The sequence below is a fragment of the Vulpes vulpes genome, chromosome 5 (assembly GCF_048418805.1).
Source record: "Vulpes vulpes isolate BD-2025 chromosome 5, VulVul3, whole genome shotgun sequence".
NCBI classification, from domain to species: domain Eukaryota; kingdom Metazoa; phylum Chordata; class Mammalia; order Carnivora; family Canidae; genus Vulpes; species Vulpes vulpes.
In genome coordinates, this window is record NC_132784.1 from 75,622,265 (window position 1) to 75,640,651 (window position 18,387).

The 18,387-nt window shown below is 37.5% G+C and overlaps 1 protein-coding gene across 1 annotated transcript; it reads left to right on the plus strand.

Annotated features, from left to right (window-relative positions):
* Positions 1–9,946: 9,946 nt before the first annotated feature.
* LOC112912178 (olfactory receptor 4C11-like) lies at positions 9,947–17,090 on the plus strand. Its single transcript, XM_025988913.2, has 2 exons — positions 9,947–11,647; positions 15,276–17,090. Exon 2 carries the CDS (start codon positions 15,317–15,319, stop codon positions 16,229–16,231), a length of 915 nt encoding a protein of 304 aa, XP_025844698.2. The 5' UTR covers positions 9,947–11,647; positions 15,276–15,316; the 3' UTR covers positions 16,232–17,090.
* The last annotated feature ends 1,297 nt before the right edge of the window (positions 17,091–18,387 follow it).

The window sequence follows — 18,387 nt, forward strand, 5'->3', positions numbered from 1 at the left end:
ATTAGCCTTATACATCATTTGCAAATATCTTCCCTATTCTGTAGGTTGCCTTTCCTTTCATTGACTATATCCTTTGCTGTGTGAAAGCTTTATATCTTGATGAAGTCCCAATAGTTCATTTTTGCTTTTCTTTCCCTTGCCTGGAGAGCTGTGTCTAGCAAGAAGTTGCTGTGGCTGAGGTGAAAGATGTTTCAGCATGTGCCCTCCCCTAGGGCTTTGATAGATTCTTGTCTCACAGGACTATCAACAACTTTTGGGTCACTTTTTGTGTTTGTGTAAGAAAATGATCCAGTTCCATTCTTCTGCAATGTGGCTGTCCAATTATCCCACACCATTTGTTGAAGAGACTGTCTATTTTCCATTGGATATTCCTCCCTGGTTTGTTGAAGATTTGAACATTAGTGGACCATAATGATGAGGGTTCATTTTTTGGTCCTCTATTCTATTGATCTCTGTGTTTGATTTTGTGCCAGGAGCATATTCTCTGATGCTTACAGCTTTGTAATCGAGCTTGAGGTCCAGAATTGTGATGCCACCAGTTTTGGTTTTCTTTTTCAAATTTCCTCAGGCTACCTGGGGTCTTTTCTGGTTCCAAACAAATCTAGAATTATTAGTTCCAGCTCAGTGAAAACTACCGATTATAATTTGATAGAGATTGTGTGAATGTGTAGATTGCTCTGGGTAGCATAGACATTTTCACAATATTTGTTCTTCCATTCATGAGCATGGAATTTTTTCCAATAAATTCTGTCATCTTTAATTTCTTTCATAAGTATTCTATGTTTTCAGAGTACAGATCTTTTTTTACCACTTTGCTTAGGTTTGTTCATAGGTATTTTTGATTTTTGGTGCAATCGTCAATGGGATTAATCCCTTAATGTCACTTTTTTTCAGTCTTACTGTTACTGTATAGAAATGCAACTTATTTCTGAGCATTGATTTCATATGCTGCCACGTTGCTGAATACTTATATGAGATCTAGCATATTTGAGTGGAGTCTTTTGGCTTTTCCACGTATAGTATCATGTTATCTGTAAAGAGTGGGGGTTTGATGACTTCTTTGCTGTGTTGGATGCCTTTTATTCCTTTTTTTGTCTCCAAGCTGAGGATAAAATGTCTCATACTATTTTGAACAACAGTGATGAGTCGGTATCCCTGCTGTGTTCCTGACCATTGATTGAGAATGATATTCTCTGTGGGTTGTTTGTTTGTTGCTGTTTTTGTATACGGCTTTTATGATATTGAGATAAATTCTCTATATCCCTACACTGTGGAGAGTTTTAATCAGGATGGGATGCTGTATTTTGTCGACTGCTTTTTCTGCATCAACTGAGAGGATCGTATGGCTGTCATCCTTTCTTTTATTAATGTGATGTATTACTCTGATTGATTGTAGATGTTGCACCACCCTTGAAGCCCAGAAAGAAATCCCACTTTGTCATGGTGATTAATCCTTTTAATGTACTTTTGGATCCTATTGGCTGTCTCCTGAGAATTTTTGCATCCTTTTTTATTCGGGATATTGTTCTGTAGTTTTCCTTTTGGTGGAGTCTTTGTCTGGTTTTGGGATCAAGGTAATCCTGGTCTTATAGAGTAAGTTCGGAAGTATTCCTTTCATTTCTATTTTTTGATATAGCTTCCAAAAATAGGTAGTAATTCTCCCTAAATGTTTGGTACAATTCCCCAGGAAGTCATCTGATCTAGATTTGTAGTTTGTTAGGTGATCTTTTATTATTGCTTCAATTTCTTTGCTGGTTTTGATACTGTTCAGGCTTTCTATTTCTTCTTGCTTTGGTTTTGGTAGGTCATGTGTTTCCAGGAATGCTTCCATTTCCTCTAGATTACCTAATTGGTTGGCATATAATTGCACATAACAATCTATGAAATTGTTTGTATTTCCTTGGTGTTGGTAGTGATCTCACCTCTTTCATTTATGGTTTTATTTATTCAGGTCCTTGATCTTTTGTTTTTGATATGTCAGTCTAGTGGTTTATTGATCTTATTAATTCTTTCCAAGTAACCAGCTCCTAGTTTTGTTGTTCTAGTCTACTGTTCTTTTAGTTTGTGTTTCATCAATTTCTGCTATAATCTTTATTATTTCTCTTCTCTTGCGACATTTAGCTCCTTTAGGCGTAAGGTTAAGTTGTGTAGTTGAGACTTTTCCTGTGTTGAGAACAGCTTGTATCACTGTATACTTCTCTCTTAAGACTGCCTCTGCTTCATCTGAACTGTTGTGTTTTCCTTTTATTTCGTTTCATGAATTTTTAAAGATTCTTCTTTAGTTTCTTGTTTGACCCATTCATTCTTTAGTAGGATGCTTTAACCCAAATGAATTTTGTCCCTCTAAATTTCCTGTTGTGATTGAGTTCAGAATTCCAATCATTATAGTCAGAAAAATTGCAGGGAATAATCCCAATCTTTTGAATTCAGTTGAGACCGGATTTTTGATTCAGCTGTGATTGATAATGGAAAAAGATCCATGTTCACCCAAGAAGAATATGTAGTCTTTTGCTTTAGGAAGGCATGCTCTGAATATGTCTGTAATGTCTGTCTGGTCCAGTGTGTCATTCAAAGCCCTTGTTTCCTCAGTGAAATTCTGCTTTGATGATCCGTGCACTTTTGTGAATGTTGTGTTAAAGATCCCTACTATTACTGTATTATTGTCAAAGTGTTTCTTAATTCTGTTGTTATTTGCTTTATATATTTGGATGCTCCTCTATTAGAGGCTAAATATTTGCAATTGTTTGTTCTTCTTGTTTGATAGACAACTTAATTATGATATATTGTCCTTCCTCATCTCTTATGACAGTCGTCAGGTTAGAATCTAATGTTTAGATTAGGTTAGAATCTAATGTTCACACATTAGATTGTGATATAAGGATTACCACCTAAACTCTTTTCTTTTCAATGTTCACTAGCATGATAGATGGTTCTCTTTCTCCTCGCATTTGTTCTGGAATCGTCTTTCGGTCTAAATTGTGCCGATTGTAGACGACATATCAAAGTGTCCTTTTTTTAATCCAATTGAACCTATGACTTTTGATTCTAGTATTTAGCCCATTCATATTTAGAGTGAACATTGAGCGATACCAATCCATTGTCATTGTTTTACATGTAAAGTCAGTATTTCTGAATATTATCTCTGTTCATATCCGGTTTATGTTAATTTGGGCTCTCTTTGCACTTCCAGGATTCTCTTTAATATTTCTTGGTGGGCTGGTTTAGTGATCACAAATTCTTTTAGTTTCTATTTTTCCTGGAGCACTTTATCTCTCCCTCTATTCTGAATGACAGCCTTGCTATAGTATCCTTGTCTGCATACTGTTTTTATTTAGCACCCTGAATATATCATGCCAGTCCTTTCTGGTCTTCCAGGTCTCTGTGGATAAGACTGCTGGGAGTCTTTTTTTCCTACCTTCATAGGTTCATGATCTCTTGTCCTGAGCTGCTTTCAGAATTTTGTCTTTGTCTCTGAAATTTGCAAGCTTCACTGCTATATGTTGAGGGGTTAGTCTACTTTTGTATTGATTTTGAGGGGGATCCATTGTTCCTTCTGAATCTGAATGCCTGTCTCCTTCCTCAGATTAGAGGAATTTTCAGCTATAATATGCTCATATATACCATCTTTCCCACTTTCTCTCTTACTTTTTCCTCTTCTTTTGCGACCCCAATTATGCTAATATTGTTTCATATTATGTTATTCTGTATGTTGGTAAATTGAACACCAATAAAAAATAAATTTATTATAAAAATTATGTTATGTCTTATCTCTCAGACTTTTACTTGTGATACTGTAATTGTTTATCTCTTTTTTTACTTCAGTTTTCTTATTCTTCTCAATTTCTTTTCTAATCACTGATTCTCTCTTCTGTCTCATATTTCTTAGCAGTTAGAGCCTCCATTTTTAATTGCATCTCAGGAATAGCCTTTTTAGTTTTGACCTCCTTAGATTTTAGTTCTTTTATTTTGCCAGAAAGGGATGCTCTAAAATGGCAACAGTGATTCCAGAGAAACATACATGTAACAAATCAGAAGCAACAGAAAAATAAAGAGAGAATATAACCAAATACTGAACAGAAGAAGCACAACACTAGATCCTCGGTGTATTTTGGGCTGCTTCTTTGAAGAAACTAGATCCCAAAATTGCAAAGAAAGGCAAACTTATATGTAATCAAAACAATTAATAAAATTCAATGACGTGATGAAATAGCACTATAAAATGAAAATTAAAAAGACTTTAAAAAGAGTTGATAAAATAAGAAATTATTTGAAAAGCCAACAAAGGATTAATGTAAAAGAGTGAAGAAACATGAGAAAAAACCTTAAATTCTATATACTATTTTCCCCTAGTGCTGGAGTTTGGCAGTTCTCTATCATTGATAAACTCGGTCTTAGCAGATTTCCTTGCAGATCTTCTGGGCACCTGGGGCAGTGACTCTCAAGTGTCTTTGCCCTGGACTGTATTGCACTGCCCTCTGCAGGGAGCCAGGCTAAATATACAGCTCCAGATTGCTCTATGTGACTTTTGTTGCCTTTAGGCTTTTTGTACCGTTATGGGAGATGAGAAGGAAAATCAGAGGTGCACCCCCACCTCTAGCCCTCACGCTGAAAGTTCCTGTCCCCTACTCTTCAGTGAGTGCTCAGGGAAAAGCAGTTAATCACTGCTATCTCTCTGGTTTCAGTTCACATTCAGTGCTAACCCAGCCTGTGACCCAGCATGTAATCCCATTCCAAGAATCCAAGTTTTTTTTTTATAAGTTAATTTTTATTGATGTTCAATTTACCAACATACAGAAAAACACCCAGTGCTCATCCCGTCAAGTGTCCGCCTCAGTGCCCGTGACCCATTCTCCCCCACCCCCCGCCCTCCTCCCATTCCCCACCCCTAGTTGGTTTCCCAGAGTTAGGAGTCTTTATGTTCTGTCTCCCTTCCTGATACTTCCCACACATTACTTTTCCCTTCCTTTATATTCCCTTTCACTATTATTTATATTCCCCAAATGAATGAGAACATACACTGATTGTCCTTCTCCGATTGACTTACTGCACTCAGCATAATACCTCCAGTTCCATCCACGTTGAAGCAAATGGTGGGTATTTGTCGTTTCTAATGGCTGAGTAATATTCCATTGTATACATAAACCACATCTTCTTTATCCATTCATCTTTCGATGGACACTGAGGCTCCTTCCACAGTTTGGCTATTGTGGACATTGCTGCTAGAAACATCGGGGTGCAGGTGTCCCGACGTTTCATTGCATCTGAATCTTTGGGGTAAATCCCCAACAGTGCAGTTGCTGGATCGTAGGGCAGGTCTATTTTTAACTCTTTGAGGAACCTCCACACAGTTTTCCAGAGTGGCTGCACCAGTTCACATTCCCACCAACAGTGTAAGAGGGTTCCCTTTTCTCCACATCCTCTCCAACATTTGTTGTTTCCTGCTTTGTTAATTTTCCCCATTCTCACTGGTGTGAGGTGGTATCTCATTTTGGTTTTGATTTGTATTTCCCTGAGGGCAAGTGATGCAGAGCATTTTCTCATGTGCAATGTTGGCCATGTCTATGTCTTCCTCTGTGAGATTTCTGCTCAGGTCTTTTGCCCATTTCATGATTGGATTGTTTGTTTCTTTGGTGTTGAGTTTAATAAGTTCTTTATAGATTTTGGAAACTAGCCCTTTATCTGATATATCATTTGCAAATATCTTCTCCCATTCTGTAGGTTTTCTTTTAGTTTTGTTGATTGTATCATTTGCTGTGCAAAAGCTTCTTATCTTGATGAAGTCCCAATAGTTCATTTTTGCTTTTGTTTCTTTTGCCTTTGTGGATGTATCTTGCAAGAAGTTACTGTGGCCAAGTTCAAAAAGGGTGTTGCCTGTGTTCTCCTCTAGGATTTTGATGGACTCTTGTCTCACATTTAGATCTCTCATCCATTTTGAGTTTATCTTTGTGTATGGTGAAAGAGAGTGGTCCAGTTTCATTCTTCGGCATGTGGATGTCCAATTTTCCCAACAGCATTTATTGAAGAGACTGTCTTTCTTCCAATGGATAGTCTTTCCTCCTTTATCGAATATTATTTGACCATAGGGTTCAGGGTCCGCTTCTGGGTTCTCTATTCTGTTCCATTCATCTATGTGTCTGTTTTTGTGCCAGTACCACACTGTCTTGATGACCACAGCTTTGTAGTACAACCTGAAATCTGGCATTGTGATGCCCCCAGCTATGGTTTTCTTTTTTAAAATTCCCCTGACTATTCGGGGTCTTTTCTGATTCCACACAAATCTTAAAATAATTTGTTCTAACTCTCTGAAGAAAGTCCATGGTATTTTGATAGGGATTGCATTAAACGTGTAAATTGCCCTGGGTAACATTGACATTTTCACAATATTAATTCTGCCAATCCATGAGCATGGAATATTTTTCCATCTCTTTGTGTCTTCCTCAATTTCTTTCAGAAGTGTTCTATAGTTTTTAGGGTATAGATCTTTTACCTCTTTGGTGAGGTTTATTCCTAGGTATCTTATGCTTTTGGGTGCAATTGTAAATGGGATTGACTCCTTAATTTCTCTGTCTTTAGTCTCATTGTTAGTGTATAGAAATGCCATTGATTTTGTAACCTGCCATGCTACCAAATTGCTGTATGAGTTCTAGGAATCTTGGGGGGGAGGCTTTTGGGTTTTCTAAGTAGAGTATCATGTCATCGGCGAAGAGGGAGCATTTGACTTCTTTTTTGCCAATTTGAATGCCTTTAATGTCTTTTTGTTGTCTGATTGCTGAGGCGAGGACTTCCAGTACTATGTTGAATAGCAGTGGTGAGAGTGGACATCCCTGTCTTGTTCCTGATCTTAGGGGAATGGCTCCCCGTGCTTCCCCATTGAGAATGATACTTGCTGTGGGCTTTTCGTATATGGCTTTTAAGATGTCGAGGAAAGTTCCCTCTATCCCAACACTCTGAAGTGTTTTGATCAGGAATGGATGCTCTATTTTGTCAAATGCTTTCTCTGCATCTAATGAGAGGATCATATGGTTCTTGGTTTTTCTCTTGCTGATATGATGAATCACATTGGTGGTTTTACAAGTGTTGAACCAGCCTTGTGTCCCAGGGATAAATCCTACTTGGTCATGGTGAATAATTTTCTTAATGTGTTGTTGGATCCTATTGGCTAGTATCTTGTTGAGAATTTTTGCATCCATGTTCATCAGGGATATTGGTCTGTAATTCTCCTTTTTGGTGGGGTCTTTGTCTGGTTTTGGAATTAAGGTGATGCTGGCCTCATAGAACGAATTTGGAAGTACTCCATCTCTTTCTATCTTTCCAAACAGCTTTAGTAGAATAGGTATGATTTCTTTTTTAAAAGTTTGATAGAATTCCCCTGGGAAGCCATCTGGCCCTGGACTCTTGTGTCTTGGGAGGTTTTTGATGACTGCTTCAATTTCCTCCCTGGTTATTGGCCTGTTCAGGTTTTCTATTTCTTCCTGCTCCAGTTTTGGTAGTTTGTGGCTTTCCAGGAATGCATCCATTTCTTCTAGATTTCCTAATTTAATAATACACTTATACTTGATGACTTCAATCTAGCTCTTTCTACCCTCTATAGGTCTTCTAAGCACAACATCTCCAAATAAACGGGAGCTTTAAATGATACACTGGACCAGATGGATTTCACAGATAGCTACAGAACTTTACATCCAAACTCAACTGAATACACATTCTTCTCAAGTGCACATGGAACTTTCTCCAGAATAGGCTACATCCTGGGTCACAAATCAGGTCTGAACCAATACCAAAAGATCGGGATAGTCCCCTGTATATTCTCAGACCGTAATGCCTTGAAATTAGAATTTAATCACAACAAGAAGTTTGGAAGGACCACAAACACGTGGAGGTTAAGGACCATCCTGCTAAAAGATGGAAAGGTCAACCAGGAAATTAAGGAAGAATTAAAAAGATTCATGGAAACTAATGAGAATGAAGATACAACCGTTCAAAATCTTTGGGATGCAGCAAAAGCAGTCCTGAGGGGGAAATACATCGCAATACAAGCATCCATTCAAAAACTGGAAAGAACTCAAATACAAAAGCTAACCTTACACATAAAGGAACTAGAGAAAAAGCAGCAAATGGACCTCACCCCCAGCAGAAGAACACAGTTAATTAAAATTCGAGCAGAACTAAATGAAATCGAGACCAAAAGAACTGTGGAACAGATCAACAGAACCAGGAGTTGGTTCTTTGAAAGAATTAATAAGATAGATAAACCATTAGCCAACCTTATTAAAAAGAAGAGAGAGAAGACTCAAATTAATAAAATCATAAATGAGAAAGGAGAGATCACTACCAACACCAAGGAAGTACAAACGATTTTAAAAACATATTATGAACAGCTATACGCCAATAAATTAAGAATCCAAGTTTTAAAGACTTCTGTGGCACTCAGCAATAATACACCTCCTGGAGAAGTGGGGGCCTCTCAGTGTTTCTGTCAATTTCTGGGCCCCTCCTCAGAGAGCAGTCACCCCACCTTGCTGATGTTCCCTGTTTATGGCAAGACTGAGTTAAATGTTGGCTCTTGGGCTGACTGATTGCAATGAGGTACTCTGCCCCAATGCCTGGGAACACTCTGCTGCACTCTGGTCCCTCCATTCTTTTTGTGATGCCAGGAATCCTGAGACAATGGTGTGAAACCCTGGTTCCGTCTTTCTTTACCTCCTGACCACCCTTCAGGCAAACTTGTAAAAGTCCCAATTTTCCACTCCACTGCCTACACCATTTTCTGGTACTTGGATAATGGAGACTTCAATGTCCATGATTTATCCTCTGATAGATGGCCTCAGATTCATTTCTCTATACACCTTGCATTGCACAAAGTGATGTTTTTTATTTGTAGAATTGTAGCAACTTCTTCTCAGATCCCCAGTTGATTTTGCAGTTGTTCGGTATGATTTGTTATATATCCAGCTGATTTCCAGAGACGAGAGTAGATGAAGGTCCCCTACTCCTCTGCCATGTTAAATCTCTCCCCATCCTGCAGCATTAAATAGGTGGTCAGAGTAGTCTTCACGGCAGACATCTCATTGGAATAAATACTTGAAGAGGGTGAAGGAGTCAGCCATGTGGATATACACTACAGTAATGTCTGGGAGGGTATGAGGCTAATGAGACGGGATCCTAGAACATCTTTTGATGTTCAGCATCATTCATCATCTGGGAAATACAAATCAAAACCACAATGAGATATCACCTATACTTGTCAGAATGGGTAAAATTCAACAAACAAGAAATAAGGATTGTTGCCAAGACTTGGAATAAAATGAACCCTCATACACTGCTGGTGGGAATGTAACCTGGTGCAGTCACTGTAGAAGCATGATGGAGTTTCCTCAAAAATGAAAAATCGATATGATATTATCCAGTAATTCCACTATTGGATTTTTATGAAAATAATTTTGGCAATGACATGGATGGAGTTTGGGGGACTAATATAAGTGAAACTCTTGGACAGAGAAAGACAAATATCATGTGAATTCACTCATATGTAGATTTAAGAAAGAAAACAAATGGAAAAGAAAAAAGGAGACCAAAAACCTCATATTCTTAAATACTGAGAATAAACAGGTGGTTGCCAAAGGGGAGTTGGCCAGATGGTTGAATAGGGTGAAGGGAATTGAGAGTACACCTGTTATGGTGAGCACTATGGTGAGCATGTATAGAATTGTCAGACAAAAAATATGTGCATTTTATTGTATGTAATCTGTAACTTTAGTTGCTTTTGAAGCAAAAAAATCTTTTAAAGTATTTTCTTTAGTTTTTATAAATTTATTTTTCATTAGTGTTCATTTCCACTTTCTCTTCTGCTTTAGTTACTGAGTTAATAACTTCCACATATTATAGAAATTATAGAAATTTTAATTACTTGTTTTCAAGTATTTATATTATATTAGTAGCATTAAGATGGATAATAATAATTATATATACAGTAACATTTTCTAGAATAGGAAATTGGGAGAAGTGAAGAAAATTGCTTAAATTCACAGAGACATGAATCATGAAGCTAGAATACATTCATATCACATGTGTTGGAATGTGCACCTGTGCTCAGAGTTTTGTGTGCTGTTAGAAAAGATTCAACGTAAAGAGTAAATCCTTTGGGAATTTTTAGCCTATACTTAAGTGTGACTTGAAGGAATACTTTCTCCTTAGGGCACCAGTGGAGCAGTGGTAACAGAAATGAGATGGGTCCCTACAGAGTCTTGGAGAGGAGAAGGACTCTGTGGGAAGAATCTGCCTCTTGACAGCCTTGTCTGGGATTACTTGGCACCATGGTTTGCAGTGGTCCAGGAGTGACTGAGCTTAGTAGTTTATAGAGCATATCCTTTGGGATTGGGGGGGAAGGGCAGAGCTCTTATCATTCCAAAGGCTGGGTATTTGTGAACGTCTATGAATTGTCTATATATATATCTGGTGTAGGAAGAAGATGTTAGTCCACGTGCTCTGCCAAGGAATTGTTTTGGGGTACTAGAGCTGGCTTTAGAGATGTTTCTATCATAGAATAGTGGGAATTATACCTTTGTATTCTAGAAAATTTTAAAGTAGATATAAGAAACTTTCTGTTCATAATTACAGACCTTATTGAAGTGTCTAACCCAAGCCTCTAGGAAAGATTAGGGCTACCTATGGTGTATCTTCTCTCCCCATGGATCCTGCAATGAAAAGCCAAGTAGATATATTTGAAGTACAGTTTACATGTTGCAAACACGCTGCACATGATTCATCTTCAAAATAAATAGGAGTTGCAAGAGCAAAAACTATGGGCTCTCTATTGGATCTCATCTATTTCCGTGCAAGAAATATGGTAAGTTTTCAAGCCAACTATCCTATGTTCTTTTTCTCGATCACCATTCAGCACTGGATTACTGGCAGTTGCCATTATGTAATTCTCTAAATCTTTGAAAAGCATGAAGTTCCAGAAGCATTCTGTCAGTGATGAAAAGATTCTGATGTGTCTGGGTGTTTCCTTTCACTTTTCTTGATGCAGCACTGTCTCAGGACCAATTCTTATTGAATGAGGGGTACACTGAAGCATGTAGAGGTATAGTATCCTACACTGGTGGATTTCTTACTTGCAAGGTTTAAGGCCAGGAAAAGGAAAGGATGTATACTGACCACAGCAATCAGTATTCTTAGATAGTGTTGTTAGCACAATTCTATGGCACTATGATACTCCTTGTTCTTCTATTAATGACTGTAATGTTGGCTGCCCAAACCCACTGACACCTAAGAATTATATTTTCTTTCTGATATTGGAGTAAGGGATGATCTACAGAGTGGAGGAATGAGAAGAACTCTAGTGAAATCCTAGGATGAAGCACTCCTTTTTCCCTAGCAAGATTCTTTGCTCAGCCTTGCACTCTGTATTTTCATTTAAGTATAAATATATATGCTGGTCTCTTTTTTTTTTCTGACTCATCAGAATTTTCCATCCATTTGCTAGTCAGGACATGTACTGGATATGTCCATGGTTTTATTCCTAACCTATTTATGGTTTATGTCTTATGCTGGCTCCACTCAAGTGTCTGAGGAATGGTGATTCTCATGGCATTAGGAGGTGGAGTGTCCAAGAAGGAGAGGTTGCCATGGAGCACAAACGCTAGAGGTACTGGTTTTTTGTTTCTTTTCTCTGCTAAACTGCCTGCCAGCCTAACTTCGAAGGGGAGGAGGGCGGGGGGTGGGGGTGAGTGGGCGAATAAAATCTTTTTTAAAAAATCAGGGATTGGCCATTTGTAGTTCTGATGTTTGTGAAATACCAGCTGATTTTGTGTTACATATGAACAGATAATTCTCACAACGCAAACTCATACAGGTATCAAAATCAAATTGCAGTTTTCCTTCAACAAAATGGTGAGACATTTTTAAAAAAAAATTATTTATTTTTTCAATGAGACAGAGAGAGATTGACGCAGAGACACAGGCAGAGGGAGTAGCTGAATCCATGCTGGGAGCCCAACATAGGACTCGATCCCAGGTCTGCAGGATCACACCCTGGGCTAAAGGTGGTGCTAAACAGCGGAGCCACTAGGGCTGCTCTATAGTGAGACATTTTATTCAGAATTTAATGAATATTAGACACTACATGAAAATAATTTCTTCTTTCATGAATCTAAAATGATTCTGCTTTTAGGGCAGTGGAAATGCTCTGTATGATATTATAATGATGGATGCATATCCTTAACATTTGCCCAAATCCATAGAATGTACCACACGAAGAGTGAACCGTAGGGTTAACTCTGGACTCTCATTGATGATGGTGTGTTATGGTTGGCTAATCAGTTGTGACAAGTCTGACATTGAGGACATTAGTGTGCAAAACAGTTGAGCATCTGTTTTATGAGTAAATGAACAAGGTAGAGTATTATCCTTGAAAGTTGATACTAATCATCATAATGGAAAATTGATACTAATAATCCTAATGAGACAATGAGTGCAATTGCAGATCCACAGACCTCCATCTCCCATGCTTTGTACATACTGAATTATTTAGCCTTCATAGAACCCCTAAAAAGTAGGTTGCTTTGCTCTTAATGTTTACAGGTGAAGAAAATGAAGCACAGAGATATAAAGGGACTTGTTACATATCTCACCATAGTGGGCAGTTGAGTGGGCTACAAATCTAGGCTGTGTGGCTTTGGCCTCCAAGCACTCTCGCTGTGCTAACCCACCTCCCTGTCCTGCTTTAGAATATCTGCATCTCAGGAAACCGAATTTAGAATGTATTTCTTAAGTTAAAGTTATGATTCATCTGTTAACATAATTTTGAATTTTTTACTTCCCAAACTATTCTTTAGAAATTTGTAGTCTTGTGTCTTGTCTCTTTCTATTCTGCTAATACCAATGATAGAGTGCCTTACATAATGAATGATCTCAACTATATTTATCTTAAAACTCAAACTATTAAGAGCAGTGTAATATTTTTCCCATTCTTTATAATAACTCCAGATATTTGTGAGTCAATACTTAAAAGAAAAGATTATTGTAGGGTTATGATTGAAGTGAGTAGATAGTATAATTTTACAATGTTTTGGAAGTGGGCTAAATTAAAATGGGAAAATTGGCAGATCAGATTACAGGAAAAGGGAAAGAGCCCCAGAAACAGAGAAAAAGAAAAAGTAAAATCATGATAGTGAAAGAAGCAGAGGTTGGCAATTAATAGTTCTTACTCACTTCAAGCTAGGTATTTTTCTCATTTTACCTACCTAGGTACCATGATTATGCTCAAGTGGCTTTCCCAAACTAGTATATAGTGGAACTAGGATTTGAACTCAAGACATCTGAATCTAGCACCTGTGTTCTTGGCCAGGAAATGTAATGTTTTGCTAGGTTAATAGTTATTCCAGATAAAATATCAAGACAGCAAAATATAAACTGACAAAAGATGAAAAATTCTCAGATGGGCAATCTTTACATAAAAAATACAGTAAAACTGGGCAGCCCGTGTGGCTCCATGGCTTGGTGCACCTTCTGCCCAGGGCCTGATCCTGGAGACCCAGATTCGAGTCCCATGTCGGGCTCCCTGCATGGAGCCTGTTTCTCCCTCTGCCTACTTCTCTTCTTCTGTGTCTCTCATGAATAAATAAATAAAAATCATTTTGAAAAATGCAGTAAAACTGTTAAATGTGGTTTATGATAAAAAGGTATATGCACATAATAAAATACAGTTATTTACTGTTATCCCAGTGAAGTAATAAGATAATGTCACAAAATAAATTTTGCTTGCATGTTCATCAGCTTTTTGGAATATCATCAACCTTGAAATATTGGCCATACTTGTATACACAAAAGAGATACACATATACAAGCATACTGTTAGAATGTTTAAAAATTACACATAAAAAACAAAAATAGTCATTTCTGGAGAGTCAAATCATAGAGTCAATAATTTTGAGACAGATTGTAATTTTCTTTTCTCATTCCTCTGTGTACTTTGAAGAATTAATGATATCATGAATTTTTGAAAATAACATATAGCTAATAAATGGACACCAAATATTGAAGAACCTTTTAATAATTACCAATAGCAATGACAATATCAAGCATTTGGGGCAGGAATATCATGATTGTAAAGTTACTCTGAATTGTTGTTTGAGAGAATGAAAATTTAAAGCAACAGCAATATCTCAGTTGACAAAGGGTCAAATAAATACCACTTAGAAAAATTTTACAATGTCAGTTATTAAATGAACAATTTATCCATGGAAAATATGGTAACATGAGAAGAAGTGTTATAATAAGTCCAAATCAAAATCAGAACACACAATGGCATACAATGATTTCAAAACAAACTATATATGCTATGAACAAGAACTTGAAACAGAAAAATCAAAACATAGGATATTGAATAATGGAATTTTCTTCAAATGGTATATTTAGAAATATGACAATTCAGAGTAAAAAGGAACATATATGTGTAAAAACACTATTTAGAGTATAGACATCGTTAGGAATTTTATGCCACATTGAATTCATATGAGAGATCCTGAATGACTTCAGTTTAATAGAATAGTAAAGAGGGTAAACAGGAAATTTCCTCAATTATGACAAACCTCAAACTTCTCCAGGCCTTTTTTATCAAATGACTATCAGTGAAGGTGACATAACACAAGAGGTAAAAGACTGTCAAAATAGGTTTTTGTAAAGAATATTTCATCCAAGATACTGATAGACTCAGAGATGAAGTCAGGGACCCCAAATCAGTGAACTCAACTGAGGATATTTTCTTCAGGAGGTTTCTCCAACACTATGAGTGCTAAATAATATTGGAATAGTGTTTTTCAGATTTCAAAGCACATAGATAAAATGCATAATACATGAACTAGATGAGTGTATATGTGATCATAAAAAAAAAATCTTTTTTCCTTCTTTGGGGCACTCAGAGTAAAGTAGGGCACTATTGGGTATATATTTTCAGACGAAGGCCAAATTTCAAGGCAGGTAAGGCACCTGACCAAGGAAAGAACAAGATTTGCCATTTTCAGTATTGGTAGGAATCAAAATGTTTAAAGGATATTGACTTTTTATTCTCCAAATGCAAAGGCTTTGATCCAATTGGGTTAGTTTCTGAATGAATAGATAGATCTGGGAGAGGCTGGGACTTCTGCAGATTTACAAAGATTCGTAGGGATTAAAGGAAGTTGGAGGAACATGGAACATGGAACAAAATAAGGAATTCAGAGGTCAGCCCAATCAATGATCTCCCCAAGATGTTACTTCTTTTCTTCTTTTTGCAGATTAAGGTCTTATCAAGTTCACCTTACCTATAGACACTACTATGGCGATGAACAGCAGTGTGAATGAATTCATTCTGTTTGGCTTGACACAGGATCCAAGAAAACAGAAAGCAATATTTGGGGTCTTCTTGATGTTTTACCTTGCCACACTGTTGGGAAACTTTCTCATTGTAGTGACTATTAAAAGAAGCAGGACCCTTGGGAGTCCCATGTACTTCTTCCTCTTTTACCTGTCCTTTGCTGATGCCTGCTTCTCTACAACCACAGCTCCCAGGTTGATTGTGGATGCCATTTCCCAGCAGAAGACCATTTCCTACAATGAGTGCATGACTCAGGTCTTTTCAGCCCATTTCTTTGGTTGCATGGAAATCTTCGTGCTGATCCTGATGGCTTTTGATCGCTATGTAGCCATTTGTAAGCCCTTGCGTTACACAACCATCATGAACAGGCATGTCTGCAGTGTGCTGGTGATTCTGGGTTGGGTGGGATCGTGTATCCACTCTTCAGCACAAATTTTCCTGGCTTTGAGATTGCCTTTCTGTGGTCCCAATGTGATTGATCACTATTTCTGTGACTTGCAGCCCTTGCTGAAACTTGCTTGCATGGACACTTATGTAATAAATTTGCTAGTTGTTTCTAACAGTGGAGCCATATGCATGGTGAGTTTCATAATTCTGCTTATCTCTTATGTTATCATCTTGTACTCTCTGAGAAACTACAGTGCAGAAGGAAGGCGAAAAGCCCTTTCGACCTGCACCTCCCATTTTATTGTGGTTGTCCTATTTTTTGGCCCATGTATATTCATATATACACGCCCAGCAACCACATTTCCAATAGACAAGGTGGTGGCTGTGTTTTATACCATTGGGACACCCTTGCTCAACCCTCTGATCTACACACTAAGAAATGCGGAAGTGAAAATTGCCATGAAAATGTTATGGTGTAGCAAAGTATGACTCTGTTGATACATGATAATCAGGGATCCTTATGCATATTTCCTTAACAGCTTGGTTTTCCTTCATGGACAGGAAAGATAAAATATTTCTCTTTGAGGAATACGATCAATTAGTAATTTTTAATCATGCTTTTTGTATATTTGTGTTAATATTAATAAATATTAATAAATGTATAGACTCCTTATTCTGAGAGAATTGCATTAAAATAGGATTAATTATAGTCCAAAGAACTTTGAAAAACCTATCATAGACCTTAGTTGAATGGTATTGACATCTGGGTCATATTCACATGAAAATTTAGCTTCCTGATTCAATTTGCTTTCAGAAGGTAATGCACTAACTAGTGAGAGAATGATTGTGTGTGTGAGCACACTCCAATTCTGTGTCTAGGTTTTATTCTAGATGTAATGAATGTGTTCAAGGTGCTAATCCATATGTAACTGGAACTTAATGTAGGTGGCTGTCTTGATAACCTGGCATTTGGAGAAGGCATTATAAGAGAATTCTGCTCTGGAATCTGTGCCTGAACTTGTCTCACTGGGGATTCTACATGGAGGAACCCTCAACCTCTAATAAAAGCTTAAATATTGGTGAAAACCTGTACTGTTACTGGAGAATTTCTCAAAGTTTTTTGAATGGTGAGAGAAGGAGAATCTTGTACTTGGCAGTGATGGGTGGTATCAGCCACTCAGCTGCCCTTTGGCCGGTCCTTCCCTTTTCTTCACAAGGCAGAAAGAAGAGTCAGTAAAGGGATTTGGCAGCAGGAATATGCAGAAAGAAATACACAGAAGGGAGGATAAAGGGGAGAAGGGAGGCAAGGTGAAAAGCAAGAAAAGGCCAAAGAAAAGTGGGAACTTTGTTCAAGTTGGAGAGCAGAAGCTTTGTCTTTCTTACATTTTGAGAAGCAATTCTGGATGTATGGACATTTGTAGGAAAAAGAAGTCAAGTCTAAGTATCTCTACATCTTGACTAAATGTAGCTTACTTCCCTTGACTGCCATATTTGTTTGCTTGTGTATCAGAAGAAAGCTTTATTTGGTTCTAATATGTCCAAAAAATAAAAATTCAGATTATTTGGGAGCACCCAGGATTGGAAAGTCTGTTTTAGCTCATTTCAATTTTTGTCTCTTGTTTTTATATGAGAATGTTTTAAAATACATATTTTCACTTTTGAAGATAACCCAACTAATATTTATAATAAACACCTGCCACCACCACTGCTACATCAGTGTCTATAAGCAAGCACTGCCATGTGATGCTCTTTCAGTACCTGAGTTTATAATACCCAACAAATTGGCACCCAGAAGTATTACTTTAATTGATATGGGCTAATGAGAAAGGAATACAACGAACTTCATAAGTATGTGAAAAGTTTCTGCCAATGGAACACAATATTATCCTATCCCACGAAAGGTGCTCAGTATTCTTACATAGGAAGTGTGGTGGATTGAATACTTAAGACCCAATGAGGACATTTATCAGAGAACAAATGAGGACATTAGAGAAATTTTTCTTTGCACTCACAGAAAGGATACATTTTCATGAACAAATTGGTATAATTAAACCATATCTGCCAATGGGGAAGATTTCAAAGAGAATTGGGTGGGGATTGACATGAGGAAGTAGTCATGAGGAAAGGGGACAAGGAATCACTCCAAGTATTAGAAGGAGAGAAAAGAAAGGAGGTTTGAAAATCAAATCTTGAGTGTTCAGGGAGAAAAAAGAGAAAATCAATTCATTAAAGATCCAAGAGAGCTCTTAGAAAACCGTTTTATGATGTCAGGGGTGAGGGGAGCCATTTGCAGTTCTCCTCACCTCTACAAAGGGTTGGAAGCTTCTTGGTCAGCCTGAACCTGTCCTAGCACTCGCCTGATCTATCTCCTTACCCTAAGGGGCCCAGGAGTATGTTGCTAGTCATCCAAAACTGAAAACGATGTTTCCTCTATTTTGTGCAGCTTCTAGTTACGTTCAGCAAAGGGGACGTCCAGTGACTGCATTATGTCCAGAAATTTAAAATACTACATTTTCTTTGAATTGGGTTTGTTTTTATATTAAAAATAATTATGAAGTATGAAGAAAGGAAACGAGTGTACGCTCCTTGCATTACAACTCCCATGTCCCCATTCCTGCTGTAACTAATGCATTTTTATCTTTTTA